At 37.5% G+C, this 20,022-nt stretch overlaps 1 protein-coding gene across 10 annotated transcripts in view; it reads left to right on the top strand.

Moving 5' to 3' along the window:
• PEAK1 (pseudopodium enriched atypical kinase 1) overlaps positions 1–20,022 on the top strand; it is a 140,263-nt gene that overhangs the window by 87,297 nt on the left and 32,944 nt on the right. For 9 of the 10 annotated variants that reach the window (XM_072869293.1, XM_072869287.1, XM_072869285.1 and 6 more), the window contains 3 exons: positions 6,981–7,097; positions 9,033–9,229; positions 18,690–19,438. In XM_072869293.1, the coding sequence (XP_072725394.1) occupies positions 6,981–7,097; positions 9,033–9,229; positions 18,690–19,438 (1,063 nt within the window). The remainder of the gene's footprint in view (positions 1–6,980; positions 7,098–9,032; positions 9,230–18,689; positions 19,439–20,022) is intronic. The other variant, XM_072869294.1, reaches the window with a different exon arrangement.

Raw genomic sequence — 20,022 nt, 5'->3', positions numbered from 1 at the left:
TATCACATCTTGGGAACACTGATCCAGCATTCTCATGAAGATCAGGACTACTTTTCAGACTGTTTGCCTTTTGTCAGACATGGACAGCTTTGGGTTTTGTAATGTAAGGTGTTGATAGGGTTTATCATAGTATGATGTAAAGCTGGTTTCTGTAGATTTATATTTGAAGTAATTGCCCCAAAAACAAGATAGGATAGTCTCCAAAACCTTAGTGTACTGTCTGTTTCTGCAGACTTGGATGAACTGCAATCTCAGGGTCAAGAATTTTATTTAAAAAAAAAAATTAAAATTAACAAATAATAAAATTAACAAAATTAAAAAAAAAACCAGTACAAATTGCGGGTGTGAGTTTCAGAAACATTAAGCACTTTCACAAACTATTGAAGTCAGTAGGAGCTGTAAGCATTCAGCATATCTGCAAGATGTACAGTACCACAGTAATACAGGGATGTGGGCGATGACAAAAGGCGGTGTCCCTGTATTTACAGTGCATATTACAGTATAAGGCTGAAGACAGTGGGGAATGTACCCAGGGCTAGAATAACCCTTGATAGGAGTCTAGTCTCTCTAGACTTACCCGAAATTAAATGGGGAGAAGTAGGCAGCCTTAGAGAGCAAGTTAATGAACTGGACATGTTTGTGCTCTCAACCCCCCTTTAGAGGAACCCATTTTTTCTCTTATCTCCAGGGGAACCTAGAGAAAATGAGGTTGTACCAACATTTTTTTTTGGCAGCATTACCGAATACATTGCCATCAGGAGATTCACTTGCTCCGACCTCTTTAGTGCCCCGCTCTTGTGCTGGCAAGACAGTTCACGTGGTCACCTGTGCCAAACCAGACTGGGGAAGTGATCCAAGTGAAAAATAACTTTGTAGTTATTTTGCAGCCAGATCAGTTTGCTGATCTGACAGGGGCACCAGTCAGGAAGGAGCAGCTGCTTATCTGGGTGGTAAAAGGGCAATAACAGGCTAATGGCTGCGGTCATAGTTGGCAGTTGTTCTCAGACTACCCTAGAGATGGTGCTATTATAATGTTTTCTATTTTTGCACTATTACTGGAATACCTTCTGCCCTTACTGTTGAAGACAATTGGTCATTCTGTCCTGTCTCAATCACTTATTTCCAAAAGTATGTTTACTCTTAATTTTCTGCAAGTCATGGTAATAGTGGCTAAAACTGTATCTCACAATTTTCCCTGGTGAAAATTGGTATTTTCCAAATGTTAGAATTGGAATTTCTTCTTTCTAACAATATTGTTCTATGCTTTCTACAAAGTTGAAAGAAAATACACTGAGGTGCTGAGAAATATGTTGTGGGAACACTGGACAGTGGATATCTTTATCCTTCAGTTATTATATTCAGTTACCTTAATGCAATTTGATGCCTTAAGTTGTTTGGGTTTTTTACTTAATTTTTAATATTGGTAAAGAGACCAAGTGAAACCTTATAGTGCCAAAAAATGAAGTTAATTTTTTTAAGGGGTTTGGCTTTTGTTTTTAATATCCCAGTAGGTGAGAATCAGGATTGTCAACTTCCGTTTTTGCACAAGCAGGAGACATAACAGACGAGATGCTGTACTTGTTTTGTTTTAACCCTTCAGGTATTAGTAAGAGGTTAGTGTTAATTCAGGTTAAAATATGTGCATGGAAAAGATGTTTAAAATCTTCAGTTAAGCTTGCAGAGGGTTAGAGGAAAACAGAAGACATGAAGATAGAAATCAACGAACGTGACACTTTTCTAGCTGAGAATGCCAACAAAAGTAAGCTCACTGAAAAACCAAACTGATGACCTGGAAAATAAGATAAGCGTTAAAAATCTCAGATTACTGGGCGGTCTTGAAAGCAAATTAAATGAAGATACAATATTTCCTTACTTTGCATGTAACGTAGCTGCTAAAGATTGATAACATAACCACAGAACAGGTCTGAATGCATTTCAAGTTATCACTAGAAAGGTCAGTTTTTCCCTTTGAACAGCACCTGGAAAATACTACGTTCCTTGGAAAGCTGAAAACTATCTCTCTGTTATACAAAGGAACTTGGTATTGCTTTATCCATGTGATTGTTTCTTCCTATTTGGTGCCAGGATGCACATATGATGGTTCAAAAGGAGCTAGCAAATACTAATGTATTAAATTTACCAGAAATTTGTAGATGGATTAATTTTTGCTAGAAATCAGCAGTCACATCAGCTTTATCATTAATTGGAATGAAAATCAGGTGTTCTCAGAACACCTGTAGTACATGATGCAGCAGTTGTTCTCAGGCAAAACCTAAAACTGACCTCTCAAAAAGATAACATGGTATTTCTGGCCTGAGTCATTGTAATTGATGAAGGTGGTACAGCACAGTGTGGAATCCACACAGAGGTTTAAAAGAAAGATTCTTCAAAGGCTTTGTTATCTAGCGGATCAGACTGTTGCTATTGGAGTTTCACAAGATAAAGGTTTCTCTTCTCCTTCATTGAGAGCTCACTGCTTATACCTAGTAGCAGCTTTTTAGATTGAGATGTTTCCTAAAAGAAAACTGCAGCACAGACTTCTGATTGTTCCTTTCCTATCTTCATAAACCACATCAGACCTGAACTAAAAACCTCATCCAGCACTGTTTTAGACAGCAGTGCCTTTGTAAATCAAGGTACAACTGATTTGTGCACAGCCATTTTCGTTTCAGTTACGTATTAAACTGAATAGTTTCCTTTCATAGCTACAAGTCAGCCATAACTTCCCTTTAATAGGATCTCTGGGCCAGATTTGGATGAACTAAAGATAAAACTGTATGTTCACTGAAGTACTTCCTTCAAGTAGTGAGGTCTGTATATTCAATCTATTCTTGTTTAGGTAAGAAAGCATTTCTTCATAGCTGAAGTTGGGATTACCAATCTAATTCCTAAAATTATGTTAACATTGTCAAAAGGATTTGAAACTAATCTAGTAATCAATGTATATGAGTCCTGTTGTTCCATAGCTACAGAAGATCACTATCCTGTTGCTTTATATTGCTTCCAAAATGAGTGAAATGCTTAGAGTGTGTGTGTGTGTCTGTATATGTATATATACACATGTGTTTTAAAGATTTGGTTTTTTCTTAAAAAACATGCATCTCCATAGCAGTTACACACTACATCAGCAATTTGGGTTCTTTTAAGGCTATTTTTTGTGAAAATAGCCCCTGGGCATTTCACTGGGCACTTTCATGGACTCTATACTTATCAGAGGACGTAGATATTAAAGCTTTTGGAAATGTCTTGTTATTCTTCAAATCTTACCCCAGTGCCACACTCATTGTACAAATAGTTCACCTTGAGTAACTTCCAGCCATATTGCTGCTCCTGGAATTAAAATGAATGTCAGTGACAGATGAGAATCTTTTAGAAAATTGGCCAAAGACTTGCATGGTTCCTGCCTGCTGTGGAAGCATTTCAGTAGTATAAGTGATCCTCAAATGCTTTTTGTTGCGCTGATTGCCTTGACGTTGCTGACGACTGTTCACACTGTTTGCTTTAAATTACAGTAAGCCAAATGTGATTTCAAGAATCTGAGTTAGGCATCAAATTTCCATGTACAGGCAATGGAGTGAGGCAAATTCCAGTGAGGTGATTTAGAGCACCAAGACTTAAAAGGCCCCAAATGGGTTGTCTCTTCAGTGGTTTTTTTAGTAATTTCTGTTCTGCCATTAAGTGTTATTTAAGGAAAAAAATACAGGTGACTGGGGCTAGAGGTGTGCCACAGTGCATATCATCTGTGGTCTGGATTGAGAACCTGAACAGCGTAGGGAATGGAGCTTACATGTAGGCTCTCTTGATTCAGTGGGACAGGAGCCATGAAATTACTCTGAGTGCTCTGTATATCTGGAGGAATATGAATGTTGTAACAGATTAGTCAGTAAAAACAACTGGAATCATTGTTCTTCAAAAATGTAGTCATATATTAAGATCAGGATCACAGCCAGAAACAGGCAGGAATAACCACCACTGCCACATTTCTACTTTCTCATTGTCATTGACCCAATCCTACAGATTCCACAGCTGCTTCAGAAACTACTTGAGAAGAGAACAAAATCTTTTAAATCACAGTAGGGCTCTGTTTAAACAAAGTCCTTCCCAGTTTAGAGGACCTCTTGTATAAGTCCTAAGGTAAGGTTCTCACCTGAATCCAAAATCTTTTAAGTGTAGCTTGCATAAATTGGTGAGGAGAACTGAAAGATGTTATAGCTGAAAAGAAAATTCTTGCTTGAGCAAGTGTACTGAAATGGGAGAAATTCTCACTTAAAAAGTTCAGGTGGAACTATCAACTCCTCCTTCTCCCCAAATCTATCTTGATTTGCTTTTTTCTAGATACCAGCAAGGTTTATTTACCTTACTCAGCAGTGCTCAACAATGCTTTTAAGAGCATTAACCATCTATCTTACCCTGTTTCATCAATGAAAAACTTTCGTGAGATTTTTCTCTAGAATATCTCTATGCTAACAGAACTGGAAATTATGCATGTTCATTAAGCAAAAAGTTTGGTGACATTTTATGTGAAGATTTGTAAACACTGAGGACTGTTAAAGAACCAGTAGAAGGGATTTTACCACTTATTATTTTATAAAGTTAGATTAAGAAATGGTAAATCATGTATGGTTGTTCTTAACTCCTCTAATACAGTCTGTAAAATGGAAAGACCGAGAACTTAAAATGGATAAAGAAAAATGTGGGGTTTTTTATAATGCACAGTTAATCTGTGGAACTCATTGCCATTAAGTTTCACTGACACTAAAGAGCTTAGCAGGATGTCTTTACTGGATTATCAAATGTATTCCCATTATCCATGCAAACATTGCATTATACAAGATGTAAAAAAAAAAAAGGAATATAAATTCTCCTGCTTCAGGACTAAGCCAACTTCTAAATAATAAGAATTAGGAATGAACTTCATGGCTTAGTTATTTCAGATCGTTAGTTGAGAAGTTTCTTTCATTTTCCTCTTAAGTGACTTCTTCTGGCTAATGGTGGTGATGAGGAACTGAACTGCATGAGCCACTGGAATGGGTTTTCTGTACCCATAATGTACTCCGATTGAAACCTGGGCACTGATCATCTTTGCTCAGTGTTTTGCAAAAATTAAGTGGTCTGTGTTCTGAGTGGAAGTTCCTCTGTAAGGTGGCCTTTGACCACCCTCAAGCCATTAACATCTCTGCATTTTTCCTCAAGCATTATTCAGTCAATTTAGGCTTTATATTAGCTTTATTAGCTTAAAAGTGTGGGGCCTGAGGGGATCTCAAAGGGATGTCTTTGAAACTAAATATATCTACAAGTTCCACAGATATTTTTTTGTGTAGAACTAACTCATCTCCTGTGTCGGGTGCTCTCATCTCAAACTGTGCGAGTACCATTGATTATTGCTTTGCTGATGTCCACTCAGGGACACGATCAGAGTCTCAGATGGGTCTAAGGCCACATCAGCTTTTCTCTGTGTTTCTGTCACTAATTTCTGCCACTTGGATTTATGTGCTATCTTACACAGAACTGTACTCCCTCAGTTTGACCTCTAGATCTGACCCTAATTCAGGAATGCACTCTCAGAATCAATTCTTATAAGTATGCCACTTTATCTCCCTCATATTAATTGCTGTTTATTAATCACTCTAATTGAGAAGGCATGCTCTAAATAGAGGAAAATACAGGTCACGCAATAGCTGTGATTCCACTGTCCTTATAAAAATTAACACACTAAGCAGTCTGCTTTCTGGATTCACTGTTCCCAAAAGACCAAGGCAAGTTAGACCACATAATCTTTTGACTATCCTCCAAAAACTGTGTGAAGGAGGAGAGCCTGAGGGGAAGGAGTTAGGGGCATTTGTCCCTGCAGAAAAAAACACTTTTAAAACAATTTTGAGCTTGTGCACATGTGAATGACAAGTATGTGAATTCAGTGGCATGTTATCTGAAGGACAGTCATTTTTATGGCAAGGCTTTTTTGCAGCATATAATCTCAGCTTCTTAGGAAAACAAATGTGTTCTCTGTGTGCCAAGGGCTGCTCCCTCCATTAACTGAATAGTTGTTAAGTTTCAGCCACATGTGCCTGAGGAGCAGAGTTCTCTAAGGTAATTCATTTCCTATGAAGTTTGTTTTTGAAATAAAAAAGGGAAAAGAAAAAGGCTTGGACAGAGGAGGCTGCGCCCATTATGGTAAAAACTAAGTATGTGCTCTTATGCAAGGCATCAAAGAATCCATCCTGGCAAAATATCTGTAAATATCCCAAATAAAGAGATAGCTGTTAGTATCACTTGCTATCCACAAGCAGATACAAAGTTATCAGGCTTTAATGGTTCTAATCTCAGAGAACTGCTTGTTTATCAGCTGCTCTACTTTTCTTGAAAAGTAGTAGTTTTAACTGTTTAGTCTATTTCATGAAGCAAAAGCAATTGGGAATTTGGTTCTTGTAGCTTACTGAGTGAGGATGTTTTCCCCTTTTGTTCCTTCTGTGTTCTGTCGGTGCTGATTACGGGTTGGCATTTTGCTCATTGAGTCACTGCACTGCGTATATATGCTTAATCTCTCCGTCTTTACTGTTAAACTACAGGGAAGCATTTCCCCACAGATTTCATGGCCTGACATCTAATTGCTGTGATTTAAAATGTATTAGATTCAGACACTAAAACTGGTTGGAATACAGATTTGAGACACTCACTTTTAACAGTAGGTTAGTCTAAGTTCTTAAAACTCCTCTTGAAATTTGAACCTGCTTTTCCTTAACTAATTAACATGACTAAGACCATAGTTGTCATACCAAAACAGTGATGTAGTAGCCTGTGAACTATTTTTCATCCGTGAAGGCGGTGGAAGAGTTAAGAAGGCAGGGCTGTAACTAACTGATTTCCTGGGGCGCTTTGGCAAGTCCCTGGGACCAACCCCCTAAGGTAAACATTAAGGTGCAGTAGGTGTATCACTCTGTGCAGAGTTCAGCCCTGTTGCTTACAGCTTGCACAACTTGTAGCACATCAGAACACTGTGGAATCAATGGCTCGCCAGAATTTCAAGACATGATTAAAAGACTCAAGAAGGCCCTGAAAGAATTTCCTTTAATGGGGAATTGTGTGAGTGAGTACAGTGGGTGAGTTGGTATTTTTTTCTTTCTTCTTTTCTAGCTGTTGGTTTACTTTGTCAAAATGCTTCTGAGCTTAGGTTTAGTGTATGTGCTTGCATGTGTCTGGTTTGGAGAATGAGTATGTTCTGTACCTCACCAACCGATACTAAAAAGTTACTTTGAGATAGGATAAGTCCTGGTTTGTGGCAATGACAGAACTGTAAATCTATTAGAACCTATTTCTTCTTAAAGAAAACACTCCTACTGAGGAATGCAGGTATGTATATGATTTACAGCAACTACAAGTCTTCAGTTTGATTTCTCATCATCTTGACAGCCTTGTTACTGCTTTAATTTTATGTATGCTTTACTCTGAAATTATATTAGGTTAACTCTTTAATGTGGATATATTTATGGCACATGGAATGTTCTTCACACCGTTCCTATGCATGGTACTAAAAATGAACAAAAAATTTTATGCTGATTAAAGATTACATCTTCTTGAACTTAAGCCATTTTTTCTCTTTTACTAACAAGTTCTAATGAGTTTTGTTTGTATCAGCCTGCAGTTACAATTCATGAGTCTGAGTAGAAACAGCATGTGTGCGCTGCACCGTACATGGGGTCTTGTGTTATGCAAAGTATTGGCATGTTTTAATCTTTGTAGTCTGGGATTGCTAGAAGATTGTGTATCATAATTTTCAGTATTTTGACTTTGGCATAGAGAGATATTGGCCTATAATTTATGTTAACTCTTTGAGGATATAATCTCTCTTTCTACTTAAGGATTTGTATTATGGAAACTCAGCTGCTCTGCCTACTTAAAAAGGCATAATTTTAATTTCTGTTCATCAGAAGTTATGTTCAGTTTTAAATCGTTACCACAAAAATATCTATACAGATAAATGATGTGGTGATCATCTTTTGAAGGAAGTGTGTTACTCCTATCCCTTATGGAAATCACAAGTACTTAAAATTCTTGCTGTTCTGTTTGATGAGGCTGTAATAATGAGAACTAGTGAGTAGGACATATGCTCTTGAGATTTGGCCTATAACGAGTATTCGTTTCTGTGAGTGAGAGATCATAAAGGCACAGAAATATTTTTGCTCTGACATGTTTTATGTGGCATATTATTGATAATTGCTGCTATGTTTTCAACAGGATTGGGGTTTTTTGAATAAACCTGAACATTTTATATATATATATATATATATATACACACATATATAATGCATAATTTTTAAATCATACTGCAATAAATATATCCATGGAAAATGATTGAATCCCTGACTTTCACAGTTTTGTGCTATAAGTCATCACAGTTTGATGAAAACTTCATAGCTAAGAGCAAGCACAGAGGAATGTCTTCATGGCCTATTGCAATTGGCCTAATGCAGATGGATTTTAATCCTGGAGAATTTTATATGGGAAATAGATTACTGTCTTAGATGAGCTACTGGTCTGTTTCCCAAAGTGTCAGTTCCCAAAATCCTACCAGTATATGAAAATGTATCATTAAAGTTTTATACATTTATTAAGACTTAACAGCCCCCTTGCTATACCATGGCACCTTTGATTAAAGCAGAATTGTTCTGATTGGTAAAAAGCACCTTAAACTCTGCTGCTGCCCTATGAGTCCTTGTAGGATTATGCAGAATCATGCCTGCATATATATGCATACATATGTTGATTGTAGTCAGCTGTAAAACATTTTATTATCCCTTTTGCATGAAAGACATGAACTACTACATGTTAGTATTTCAGTCAAAAGTTGTTTCTTCTTATTAAGGAAAATAAATATTGTAGAAAGTTGTTCTTAAAAAAAGGAGGGCGAAAGGAGCTTATTTCTGTAGCAGTTCATTCCCTTTCCTTGAAGATATTTAATGCCTAATCTAGTATTTTGCCAGTAGGATTTAGTACCCAGCTTTGGTCTCCAGGTGATTTTGTTTTGTTTGTTTCAGTCAAGTGCCTGATGATACGACACTGGAGGATTTGTCCCCTCGTGTTCCTAGAGCCGTGTTTGTGAAGCAGGACAATGGCGGCAGTGCCTCAGTCATACCAGTATCCACTGTCCGTGTCCCACAAGGGGAGGAGGAAAAGGAAGAAGCTTCAAATTCTCCTGACTTAAATCCTTGCAGTGCTACATACAGCAATTTAGGTAAGTGTATTCTCATAGAAGAAAATTTAAATTAGATCAGATTTTGGATCTTTCCAGGCTGTGCAGAACCTTGTCTTCTGAACAGCTCAATACACTTTCATAAGGTTAGTTTTTAAGGACAAACTTAGTAATTTATAAAAAATAAAATTATGTTGTCTCATTCTGAGATACGCAACCAAGAAAGTGAAGATTCAACAAGCTTTTCTTTCCTATGATTTTGAAACTATCTTTTAATTGCCCTTAATGATAAACACCTCAAACACTTTTAAAAGACACATTGTTTTATCTATTTTTATCTAGTATTTTTATCTAGTAATTTTTATCAGAAGTTTAAAATACAGAGCAAATTACCTAATTTTTTTAGAAAAATTAAGTAGATTTCAGTATTTTTCCAATCTTCAACAAAAGATAGGACTTCTTATTTTAGAGTATCAATAAGAGTAACTGCTAAAATATTTGTAGTCATCTTTTGTTGACTAAAACCTTTCTTATTCTAGTCTGAGAGTTTACTTTTGCTCCTTCAGAAAAGTTTAAGATATGAATGTCGTGAAGGTACTGCACAGTCTATTCAACTATCACTGAATTCCTGACTCATATTGAAAAGATACATGGATGCAGGGCTTCTCTGCAAGATAAGCAAGCAAGACAAATAAGCATCTCCCAATACATAGTATAAATATTATCAGCCTAACTTTCTAAAGCATTTTGATTTGAAGTACTGCAAATTCAGGAATACCTACAGCCAGCTTTTCTAGAAGAACAAAAATCTCTGATTTATTTATTTATTCAAGAATATCTGAACACATGTTTTTCAGTAATGCTCCAGTCCTGTAAGTATACCAACTTACTAAGCGTTTGGACAAGAGTAAACTGACTGCATTGAGATGGCTCACAAGTACAGGGACTTGGCATGTCCACACAGGTTTGAGGGATCAAGGACTAAATTTTAAACCCTCAGGTGCATACATTCTTTAGACATTTAGTGATATTGTTCCTTTTTTTTGCTTAAATGTGAATTAGTGGTGAACTTATTAGTGTGGTCTGCTAATGAAACATTAATTAGGTATTGTTTATAAAGCATAAAGAGGAAAAATATCCTGCCCAAGAGTGATACTAACATCTACCAAGAAATTTTAACTTCAAGGAGGAAAACTGAAATTTATATTTTTATGGTGAATTATTCAAAGATCTAATGAATTATTTTCAATTCATTGAGATATACATATATATCTGTATCTATATATTTTCTGTATTTAGGACATGGCTATAATAAAGATAGAATCCAGGCAGTAGATCTAGCTACATCAAAACTATTTATAGCATGGTTAGCCCATGTTCCTAACCAGACTGACATATAAAAGGATCAATTAAGGTATCATTTCATGTGTGAAATACCACTTATTCCTCATGGTGAGATTGCTATTTTTTAGCCAGGGTGCTCATACAGTCAAGGGATTACTTGCATTTCATAGCCAAAGTAATGATATTGTGAATCTTCTGTTTAAATCTTTACTCAATTTAGCTCAATTTTCTTATGCAAGATGTTACATCTGATGGCAACTGCTTCATCATACAGAGTTAGATGTGCTTCTGTCCATAGATCTCTGTCCTTCCCACAGCATCTCACAAACTGGGAGTAGTAAACTCATGGGAAATGCAACAAAATACCGTTAAACACTGGAACAGGTTGCCCAGAGAAGTTGTGGAGTCTCCATGGAGATACACAAAACCTGACTGGACGTGGTCCTGGACAACCTGTTCCAGCTGGCCCTGCCTGAGCAGGGAAGGTTGGACTTGACCATCTCAAGAGGTCCCTTCCAACCTAAACACTTCTGTGATTCTGTGATCCCTGCCATCAGTCCTCGTCTTTGTCAGTGTTGTTCCTGTGTGTGAATGCTCCTTTGTAAAACAGTATAAAACTGAAGCCCTTAGCATTTTATTCAAAATCTTCTCCTCATCCTTGGGTCACTTTCAGATTTGCTGTCACCAAAGTAAAGGTATGAAAGAGTTAAATTAACTTTTAGGCTTGACTTGGTCTGGCTTGGCAAGCTTGCTGCTTGTTGTTAAAAGCAGTGCTACCCTAAATGGCACTGAGTTCTCTGGCTGCTGTTCAAACTTTTTCTGGTTTATTCAAGCAACCTCACTTTCTAATTCAGATAGCTATCAAGAGATTACTAGGTAGTGATATGGAATAATTCCTAATTGTTTTCATATCTTACATCGCCTAAGCAGCAAAATCATATATGCTGTAGAATTAACAAATACTGATGTGTGTAACTGAAAGAAAGGATAATATGAGAATATGTAATATGATTAAGTTACGTTACTTTTGACTCTTGCTTCAACTGCAACTGTATCTACAGTTACCTTTTTATAGCTACATACAGTTTGTAGTTTGTAAAATATATCATGTGAACATCGCAATTTGCAGCATAATGCACATTATTCACTTTTTAAATACCAATCTAATACATATTCTATGTTTTTTATTGAAAAGCAGATAATATCATGTCCTTTGACAAATGTCTAATCTTCAGTAGTGACGTGTCACATGAAATTTTGTGAACAGAAATAATAGCAAGCTTTGGTAAATTTTCATCTGCAGTCAGGTAGTAGTCTATATCAGGTACTGCCCTCAAATATATTTGGTTTTGGCCTTCCCCTGCTCCCACAGGAGTTGTCCCATCATCAGTTTATAGTCCTGCCGGCAAAAACTGCAAGTGTGCTAGCAAGTATTTGTCAGGAAACAAATTGCAGATGCAAAATTTGAGAATAGCTCATGTATAAAATATGGACTGCATTTGTTAGTTCATCTAACAGGTAAAATCATACATCTAGGACTCAAAAAAAAAAAAAATGCAGGCAAGCCTTACACAATAGAGGATTCTCCTCTGGGAGTCAATTACAACATAAAAGACTTGGGGCTTTTAGGAAACCTGAGGTCCCACCATGATGATAGGCTAAAAGAGCCCAGTATGTTCCTGGGTGTACAAACAGGAGAAAACTTCAATAGAAGTAGAGAGGTTATGTATATCTCATTTTTACCTTGCAACTGCCATGGCCATAGTCAAGCCCTGTAACCACAGTTTAAGAAGAATGTTTTAAAAAAAATCGTACAGGCTCTAAAGAAAAGCTTTGAAAATGCCTAGTATTGTGACAGGCACTTTATAGTGACTAATTCAAACAGCTGAATCTGTTTAGCTTATCAAAGAAACAGAGTCTGGTTTGATCATGGTGTGGATGCTCATGTGGGGAGCAGAACTGTGATGAGGGATACCTTTGGTATCAACAATCAACAGATTTAACAAAATCCAGTGGCCGCCAGTTGAATCTAGATGCAGAAAGAAATGTTCAAATGTCTAAGGTAGGGCCTGGATATTTCTTTTTTAAGGTGTGCCCTTATTCTAACAGAAGTTAATTCAGGTAAACCCTGTAGCTTATGATAAAGAAGAAAATAGACCAGATGATTAAAATCCTTTCCTTTACAAATCTTTAAATTTTTCTACCTTTGTCTGAATTTGTTGGGGAAATTGACTTGATTGAATTTGCATTGCTGTAAGTAGATTAAGATATTCTCAATATACTTAGGATAGTATTTCTATCATTTAACAAATAACAGGTTATTTTATTATCAGCTGTTTTTCTCCTTACACCAAAAAAAAAGGTGAAAAAAGGAGGCTAAGTTTCTAGGTTTTATGATTGCTGACATTGGAAAAAATCCCAAGTCACAGCATCTGCTGTGGAGTATTGCCTCAGTCAGTAAGTTAGACCAGGGCAGTGTGCTTTACCCAGGCTACAAGTAAGGTAATGAAATCATTGTTGACTAAAACTGACGGTTCAGTGACAGACACTGATTATAGTATCGGTCTGATGCATTTTGTATAATATATAATTAGTACAGGTAATATCTTTAACATGGTGTAATGGAGGATGGGCAGCAAGACCTGACAAGTCACCAAGGCAGACAAGCTGTTGCATCTGAAGTTTTTATTTATGTAGTACCTGCAGCCCGTCTTACTATAGTTCTGTGCACAGTCTCAAACTATTGGTGAGAAACTGGAAGTGCATCATGAATGTTACTTAACAAATACTAGCTTTCCTTTCTGTTATATATATTATCATTCTGGTAGGGTTTTTATCTATTAAATTAACAATAAATGTGTAAACAACCGAGTATAATACAGGATTAATGATCATGTTTGTGTAAATCCGTGTACTGAATAGTTTCATAGAACAGTGTTGTACTGCTTTTGTTGGAACTGGGGCTGTGAAGTATGCTGGTTGCTTTTGCGGTGGCTAGAACATACTTTTATGCATTTGTGGGTTTTTTCATGGTTTGGTTATTTTTATCAGTCAGGGGAAGAGTTTATTAAGGAGTGATGTATTTTGTACTGGTATTAAAGATCAGTATAATTGATCTGCTGCTTATACTGAGAAATCTTTTCCAGGCCCTGTATTATAATAAAAATGCAAAAGATTATCAATATCCAAGTACAAGGCGGGGGGGGGGGGAAGTACTAGGATAAGGGTAGGGAGGGGGAATTTGTACAGTGGAGGTGGCCAACCTGTGGATTTTACTTCGTGAATACTTTAATCAGACTTCTTAAGTGGATTTTGGGAAATGGGGATGTACTGACATGAGAATTACTGGGACATCTGACTGCATTTCTGGTTGTGGGGAGAAGCAGGTCAGCAGAGGCTGCCAACACTGTTGGACTGCTCCAAGATCCAGCTGTGTGATCAGCCCAGCCCTATCTTACACTGGGTTTCCTGCAGACACATAAGAGCCCCTTGAAATTCCTCTTTCTTGCTGGTCTCCACTGTAGAGAGACCACAGTTTTGATTTCAGTTCCGTTGGGGTTTTGATAGATATGTGGTCTTGGAAGATTGGTTACCCATGTTGTACATGCATGATTATTATTTTTTGCTGTTCTTGGCAATGCAAAACGTGGAATTTTTGTCAAACTGATGTGAAAAGTTGGCGAATGGCAGAGGTGAGAGTCCTTTTCATCATTTTAGCCCTCTGGGTCCTGTTCATTCATCTAAATCCCTGCACTAGGGAATTAGGGATTAAGGAGTACTATAAGGGTCACTAAAACTGAGAACAGAGTTAGTAATCATGGCAATAGCCTAGTTACTACTGTGAATACTAGTGTTGTTTTCAGCTGTTTTCTAATTCACATCTTCCCACAAGGAACATTATCCTTGGATGAGAGATGGTAATGGCATATAATCAGAAAAACACTTCCAAGAATAAAAAAGAATGTAAGATAGATTACCATGTCAAGAGTAAAATGAGTTTGGAGAAAGTACAGAAGAAGCCTGCTCTCATTGGTGTATTGGATTAACATATGTTATGTATTGTAAAGCAGTATATGTCTCAGGAATAGTTCTGTTCAAGGAAGGATGGAAGCATGCAGCATATCACCCACTTGCCTTACCTAATTCACCATTAGTTGTTTTCCCAATTAAAGAAGCACTTTCCTTCACAGTTCTGAAATTTCTTGACAATGTATACTGCTGATCTGGTCTAAGCAAAAAAGAAAGATACATGGACTATCAAGAAATCTAAACAATAATTATGCATGTCATTACTCTAAGAAAAACATGCTTATGGAACATAAATTTGAATTAAACCTGAGCTCAGTGTGTCAGATTTGATAGTTTCATGAGCTAACATAAACAGGTTGCAATGCAGTCTGATGATAAATAAGTTATCTGGAAAAATAAAATTTAAATGCCTTTTTTTAGGGCTGATTTAGAGTTTCAGACCTCTGCATGGTACCTGGAGACTTAAGTATTAATATTTAAATAGTGTAGTGAGATTCTATAATGGAAGATGTTATTGAACTGTGGAATTACTTAAAGCTCTCTAGAAAGCTGCTGTCTATAAAGAGTTAATTTTTTTCTGTCTTTGAACAGTCTGGAAGCTACTTCAAAGATCTCTGTAAGCGGTAGCCTAGTATTGTGCCTGTTCCTCCTTTTCATTTGCCTCCCAAGAGTGTAGCTCAGGCTGAACCTTGTAATATTGGAGAGTCTGTGCCGTAGGTAAGGAAATGATGGGTTTAAAGCATGCAAGGGGAGAAGGAAATGATAGGCAAGAAAAAGAAGCAAATGGTCTGCCAGTACTTGTATGCAAAAGAACATTCTTGTGCCTTTGACAGGGACAAAATTTAAGACCACCTTTTTCTTGCTAGACAATGAATTTAAAAAAATGTGGGACAGGCAGTATCATGCCATGCTTGGGGAAAGCTGAGCTGGAAAGACTGGCCCAATGGGCATGAAAGAAATGTACAGCATTAAGAACTCAGCATAAAAACAGTCCAGATATGAAACTTTTCAAACATGTAATACAGATGGATAGATTTCAATATGGAAAATTTGTTCCTGTGGGGAGAAACTATACTGTAACTTGACATGTTTTACAAACTCATTTTCCTCAGCTGAGAATACTTGAAAAAGTAACTACATAATGACTTGTACATGCAGTTCTCTGCATCCTGCCACCGCCACCAGACATCTGCAAAGACAACTTCTGGTTATGAAAACCTTCTCCAGTTATGTTTTGATGACACAGTTCCAATAGCTATTCAAAAGCAACAACTAGCAAAAGTCACTGGTTGCAGTCGCAATACTCTTTCCTGTATGAATGGCTTTTGGAGGACAGGGCCATTAAAGCAGACAGAAAGTAAGAGAATCAAGAAGAAACGCTATTATAAATCTTACCTTTCTTGGAGAGGGCTTCTGCTGCTACTGCTTGAGATGCGCATCTTGCTCCATTTTGTTTTCTTGCTGTTTCCCTCTAGCATCTGTGCAGTCCTTGGATTAGCAAGTCACACAAGCAATGCATATTAGGAAACTGCCTCCTGAAATAGTAGCCTTTCTCAAAACCCTAGCAGTTAGGCTATTTTAGCATAGTGGGAAAGAGGGTAAGAACGAGAAAATAGGCAAGTGATCTTTAACGCAGAATGTTGCCGGGGGAGAAGTACATAGGTCACAGATTTTGTAAGAGTAAGCAATTGTGGAAGAGGACACATGTTTGGATGAGTAAGAAAATTGGATACGAAGTAGAAATTAACTTGTCTCAGGATTAAGCAAAAGACTGTGGCATCTGGATGTCTGGCATGCAGACATCAATTCTGCCTTTGACTCTGAATTATGCCACTCTTCATCTCTGCAAAAGATACCATTCTGATAGAGTTCCTGTACTGCTCAACTGGCACCAGTGTTATATGCTGCAGCATATCAAATCGTGAGAGGAAGAGCTGCTATTGTAGAGCACGCTCACTGCAATACCAAGATCAGAAAGGAGCAGTAGAGGGTCCCCTGAGTGTTAAATTTTTGTAAGCAACCTTGACAATGATTTGAGAAAATGCCTGAGACCAGGCATTTTCCAATATTTCTAGCCTTTTACATTTTATTTTGTGGGAGCTAAAAAGTGATGGCCCAGGGGAGTAGTCCTGTGCAGTCTTCCCTGATGATCAGGCGTGTACAAACTAATGGAATTTCCTGCTCAAAATTCAGTTTTTTAAAACATTGAAATATCCAGGCTTATCACAAAATCCATAAGGCTTTTCTGAGGGTTTCTTGAGCTTAAACAAAAGATAGAGATAGAACTTTCATTTGTGATGTCATCTCCTTGGAATGACTGAAAAGAGAATCATTGTTAAGAATCCAAGAGCCAAGGCTGTTCTGTTTGTGGACACATTTAAAAATACAGTCCTCTCTGATCTCCTGAAATTAGGAAGTCCTTTTCAGCATTCTAACCCAGTGTTCCAGGTTTTTGTGCATATTGGCCAAGAGATTAGATCCTGTAGTATTCATAAAAACTGTAACAACATATCTTGAAGTGTAAAGGAAGCTATCTTTTTTTCCTTTCATAGACTGCAAAGTCATTAGCCATTACTAATTATGGACCAAAGTGATGTAACTCAAATCTGAATCTGAGATCCCCCAGTTTGGTTCAGCACTTCAGTTCAGTCTTCTCTTTACAAGGATTCAGCACATATTATAAATAGTCAAATAGTCGTAGTGTCTTTCTACTTGCTGTTCCCTTATTAGAAAAGATGCTCAGCTGCAATTATACAGAGCATCCATTTCATGTCTGCTGTGTTGCAACTGTAAAAATGGGCTTCCTACCTTAACATGATAGTCAATGAACCTCACAGGAGTAGTAGAAAACTTATAAAATAATTTATCTGAAAATAGCAGTTGATTATTAAGAGTGGAAAAATCTCATTTTGATATGAGTAACAACTGTTTAATTGTCCCAGAGCAGCAAGTCGGTCATTTGTATTGTCTGTTTATTGTTTTTTATTCTCTCTTGTGTTATTGTCATTTATTTATTCTTCATTTCCAAGGACTCTGGCAGTTATAAAACATAATTGTCCTCTCTAAAAGCCATCCAAAACACATGACAGGAAGTTTATCTTCCCTAGAAGCACACAAATGTTTGAAACTGGTCTGTCAGTGGAAATCCTGTGCTTTCGTGTATGTAACCTGCCATTTGGAAACTCTTGACTGAATCTAGGTCGGGTTATCTGTGAACATAATATTGCCAACAAAGGTACTCCTGGCAAGTGAGTAAGGAAAATGTATTAGAGAAAGCTATGGTTGGGCGGGGGTGGCGTTAAATGGCAGGGTAAAACATATTTATGTTTTTGTAATCTCAAAATATTATTCTACTCTCATTGAAAGCAGTGACAACACTCTGGTCAACTTGAGTGAAAGTAGGCTTAACTTCCTTGTTTTCACCTAGTGGATCTGCTAGGGCAATCCTGACTTTCCGATCTGACTGCCAAGGTATCTAAATTACACTGTTTGTGTCTGAAGTTTTCTGGTTTACATTCTGAAATAATGCTTTCAGCCTCTTTAGCACATTTCAAATCCAAGTGATCCTAAGCACTTTACAGACCATTATAAGGATATATTAAAAAAGATCACCTCACCTGCCAGAGAAATTCACCTCTCAAAGAAACAGTATGCAGAGCCACTTAACAGCATCCACCCATAGTTTTAGTACATTTGAATAGGAAGTAAGGAAACGATATCATAGTCGATTGACTGCAGAAGGAATTACAGGAGGCTGGGTGTAATTACTGAAACTAGAATTTGGCCAGAGTGCCAAAACTGACTTTTGGTTTTTGCTTGCACTTTTTGTCATTAATCCCATGTGATGTAAAATGTCAGCATTGCTAGCACTGAAACTGATTTTAATATATAGGCCAAGATCAAATAAAGACTGGCTGTATGTGACGATATATACATGATGCTGATTTGGTCATTTTGCTTTCTAATTAGTACATCTTTTCAGATATGTATTTAGGTTTTCTTCAAATATTGGGGGGGGTCCTAGTCAGCTTTTTTTTTTTTGGCCTTAAACTTCTTTGCAGAGTGCAAATATGAGCCACAGATGCAAAGTACTTTAATCTTCTATTACTATTATCTTCTTATTACACAGGTCAGTCTAGAGCAGCCATGATACCTCCGAAACAGCCGAGGCAACCGAAGGGAGCTTTGGATGATGCCATTGCCTTTGGAGGACTAGTAGAACAGGAGACAATGAACAACTTACAGCCAACACCACCTCCACTGCCAAAGAAAACAATTTTGAGAGCTAACACAGAGCCGACTCCCAGAGATCTCCAGAAGCAGGCTCTGGAGAATAACCTGTGCATTGTGGCCAATCCCACGTATGACATTGACACCAACTGGGAAGCAAGCAGCGCCTGCTCTTCCGTCAGCCTGGAACTCAAGGCACTGGACAATGAGTCAGGAGATTCCTTGGACAGACCTACAGAAAAACTAAGGGCAACCACCTCAGCAACTAACAGTGTTTCCAGCCTAACCACTATCAGTATTAAGGACCGGTGTTCCAATAGCATGGAGTCTCTAACAGGGAGACGCATCTCGCAGACTAAGCAGGGCAAAGGTGTCCAGAAGCCGCAAAGGCAAGCACTTTATCGAGGAATTGAAAACCGAGAAGAGGTGGTAGGTAAAATCCGAAGCCTTCACGCTGATTCACTGAAGAAGCTCGCACTTAAATGTGAAGACTTGTTCATGGCTGGACAAAAAGACCAGTTGCGATTCGGGGTGGACAGCTGGTCGGATTTCAGGCTAACCAGTGACAAGCCATGCTGTGAGGCAGGCGATGCAGTTTACTACCCAGCTTCTTATGCAAAAGATCCTCTCAACAATTACGCAGTCAAGGTAAGAGGGGCTTGAAAAATGGTAACCCTAGACATCAGTGACAAAATGTAACAACAATAACCAAAATCTGCAACACACCCAGTAGTGATAGGTCCTACAAATATAAGTGTGTGCTGCTTGGAGCTGCTTGCAGCAGCACTGTGTGAAAAGTAAGATTCCCAAGATACAGACTCTTCCTTCTATCAAGAACCATGTGTGGCATTGGTATTTGCTGTTCGTTTCATCTGTTTTTATTGCAGCTCCAAAATTATTAAAACAAAATCAACACAACTCAGTCTTTACCATGGTCATTGTTTAATGAAGTTTTGAAGAAAAAGCTGTATTATTTTATTATTTGTCAGCAGTTTTTTGGAAACTTGCAAAATCCTTCAGTTCATCTGCATGCAGATGATACTAAATCATCACTCTTAGTTAGGAAAGATTTCGAAGTTTTCCATGTTCAGAGCCATGTAATTTTAAATGTAAATTCTAGGCTAATATATCTTTATGTTCCCATACAAGGTCTTATATTTTCACCAGTGTTCATTACCAGCCTTTCAAAAGCTCTGTCTAGCCATCAGTGTTGCCTTATAAGCTACACTAAA

The sequence above is a fragment of the Ciconia boyciana genome, chromosome 8 (assembly GCF_034638445.1).
Source record: "Ciconia boyciana chromosome 8, ASM3463844v1, whole genome shotgun sequence".
In the NCBI taxonomy this organism is placed as follows: domain Eukaryota; kingdom Metazoa; phylum Chordata; class Aves; order Ciconiiformes; family Ciconiidae; genus Ciconia; species Ciconia boyciana.
This window is presented reverse-complemented; position numbering and strand designations above follow the sequence as displayed.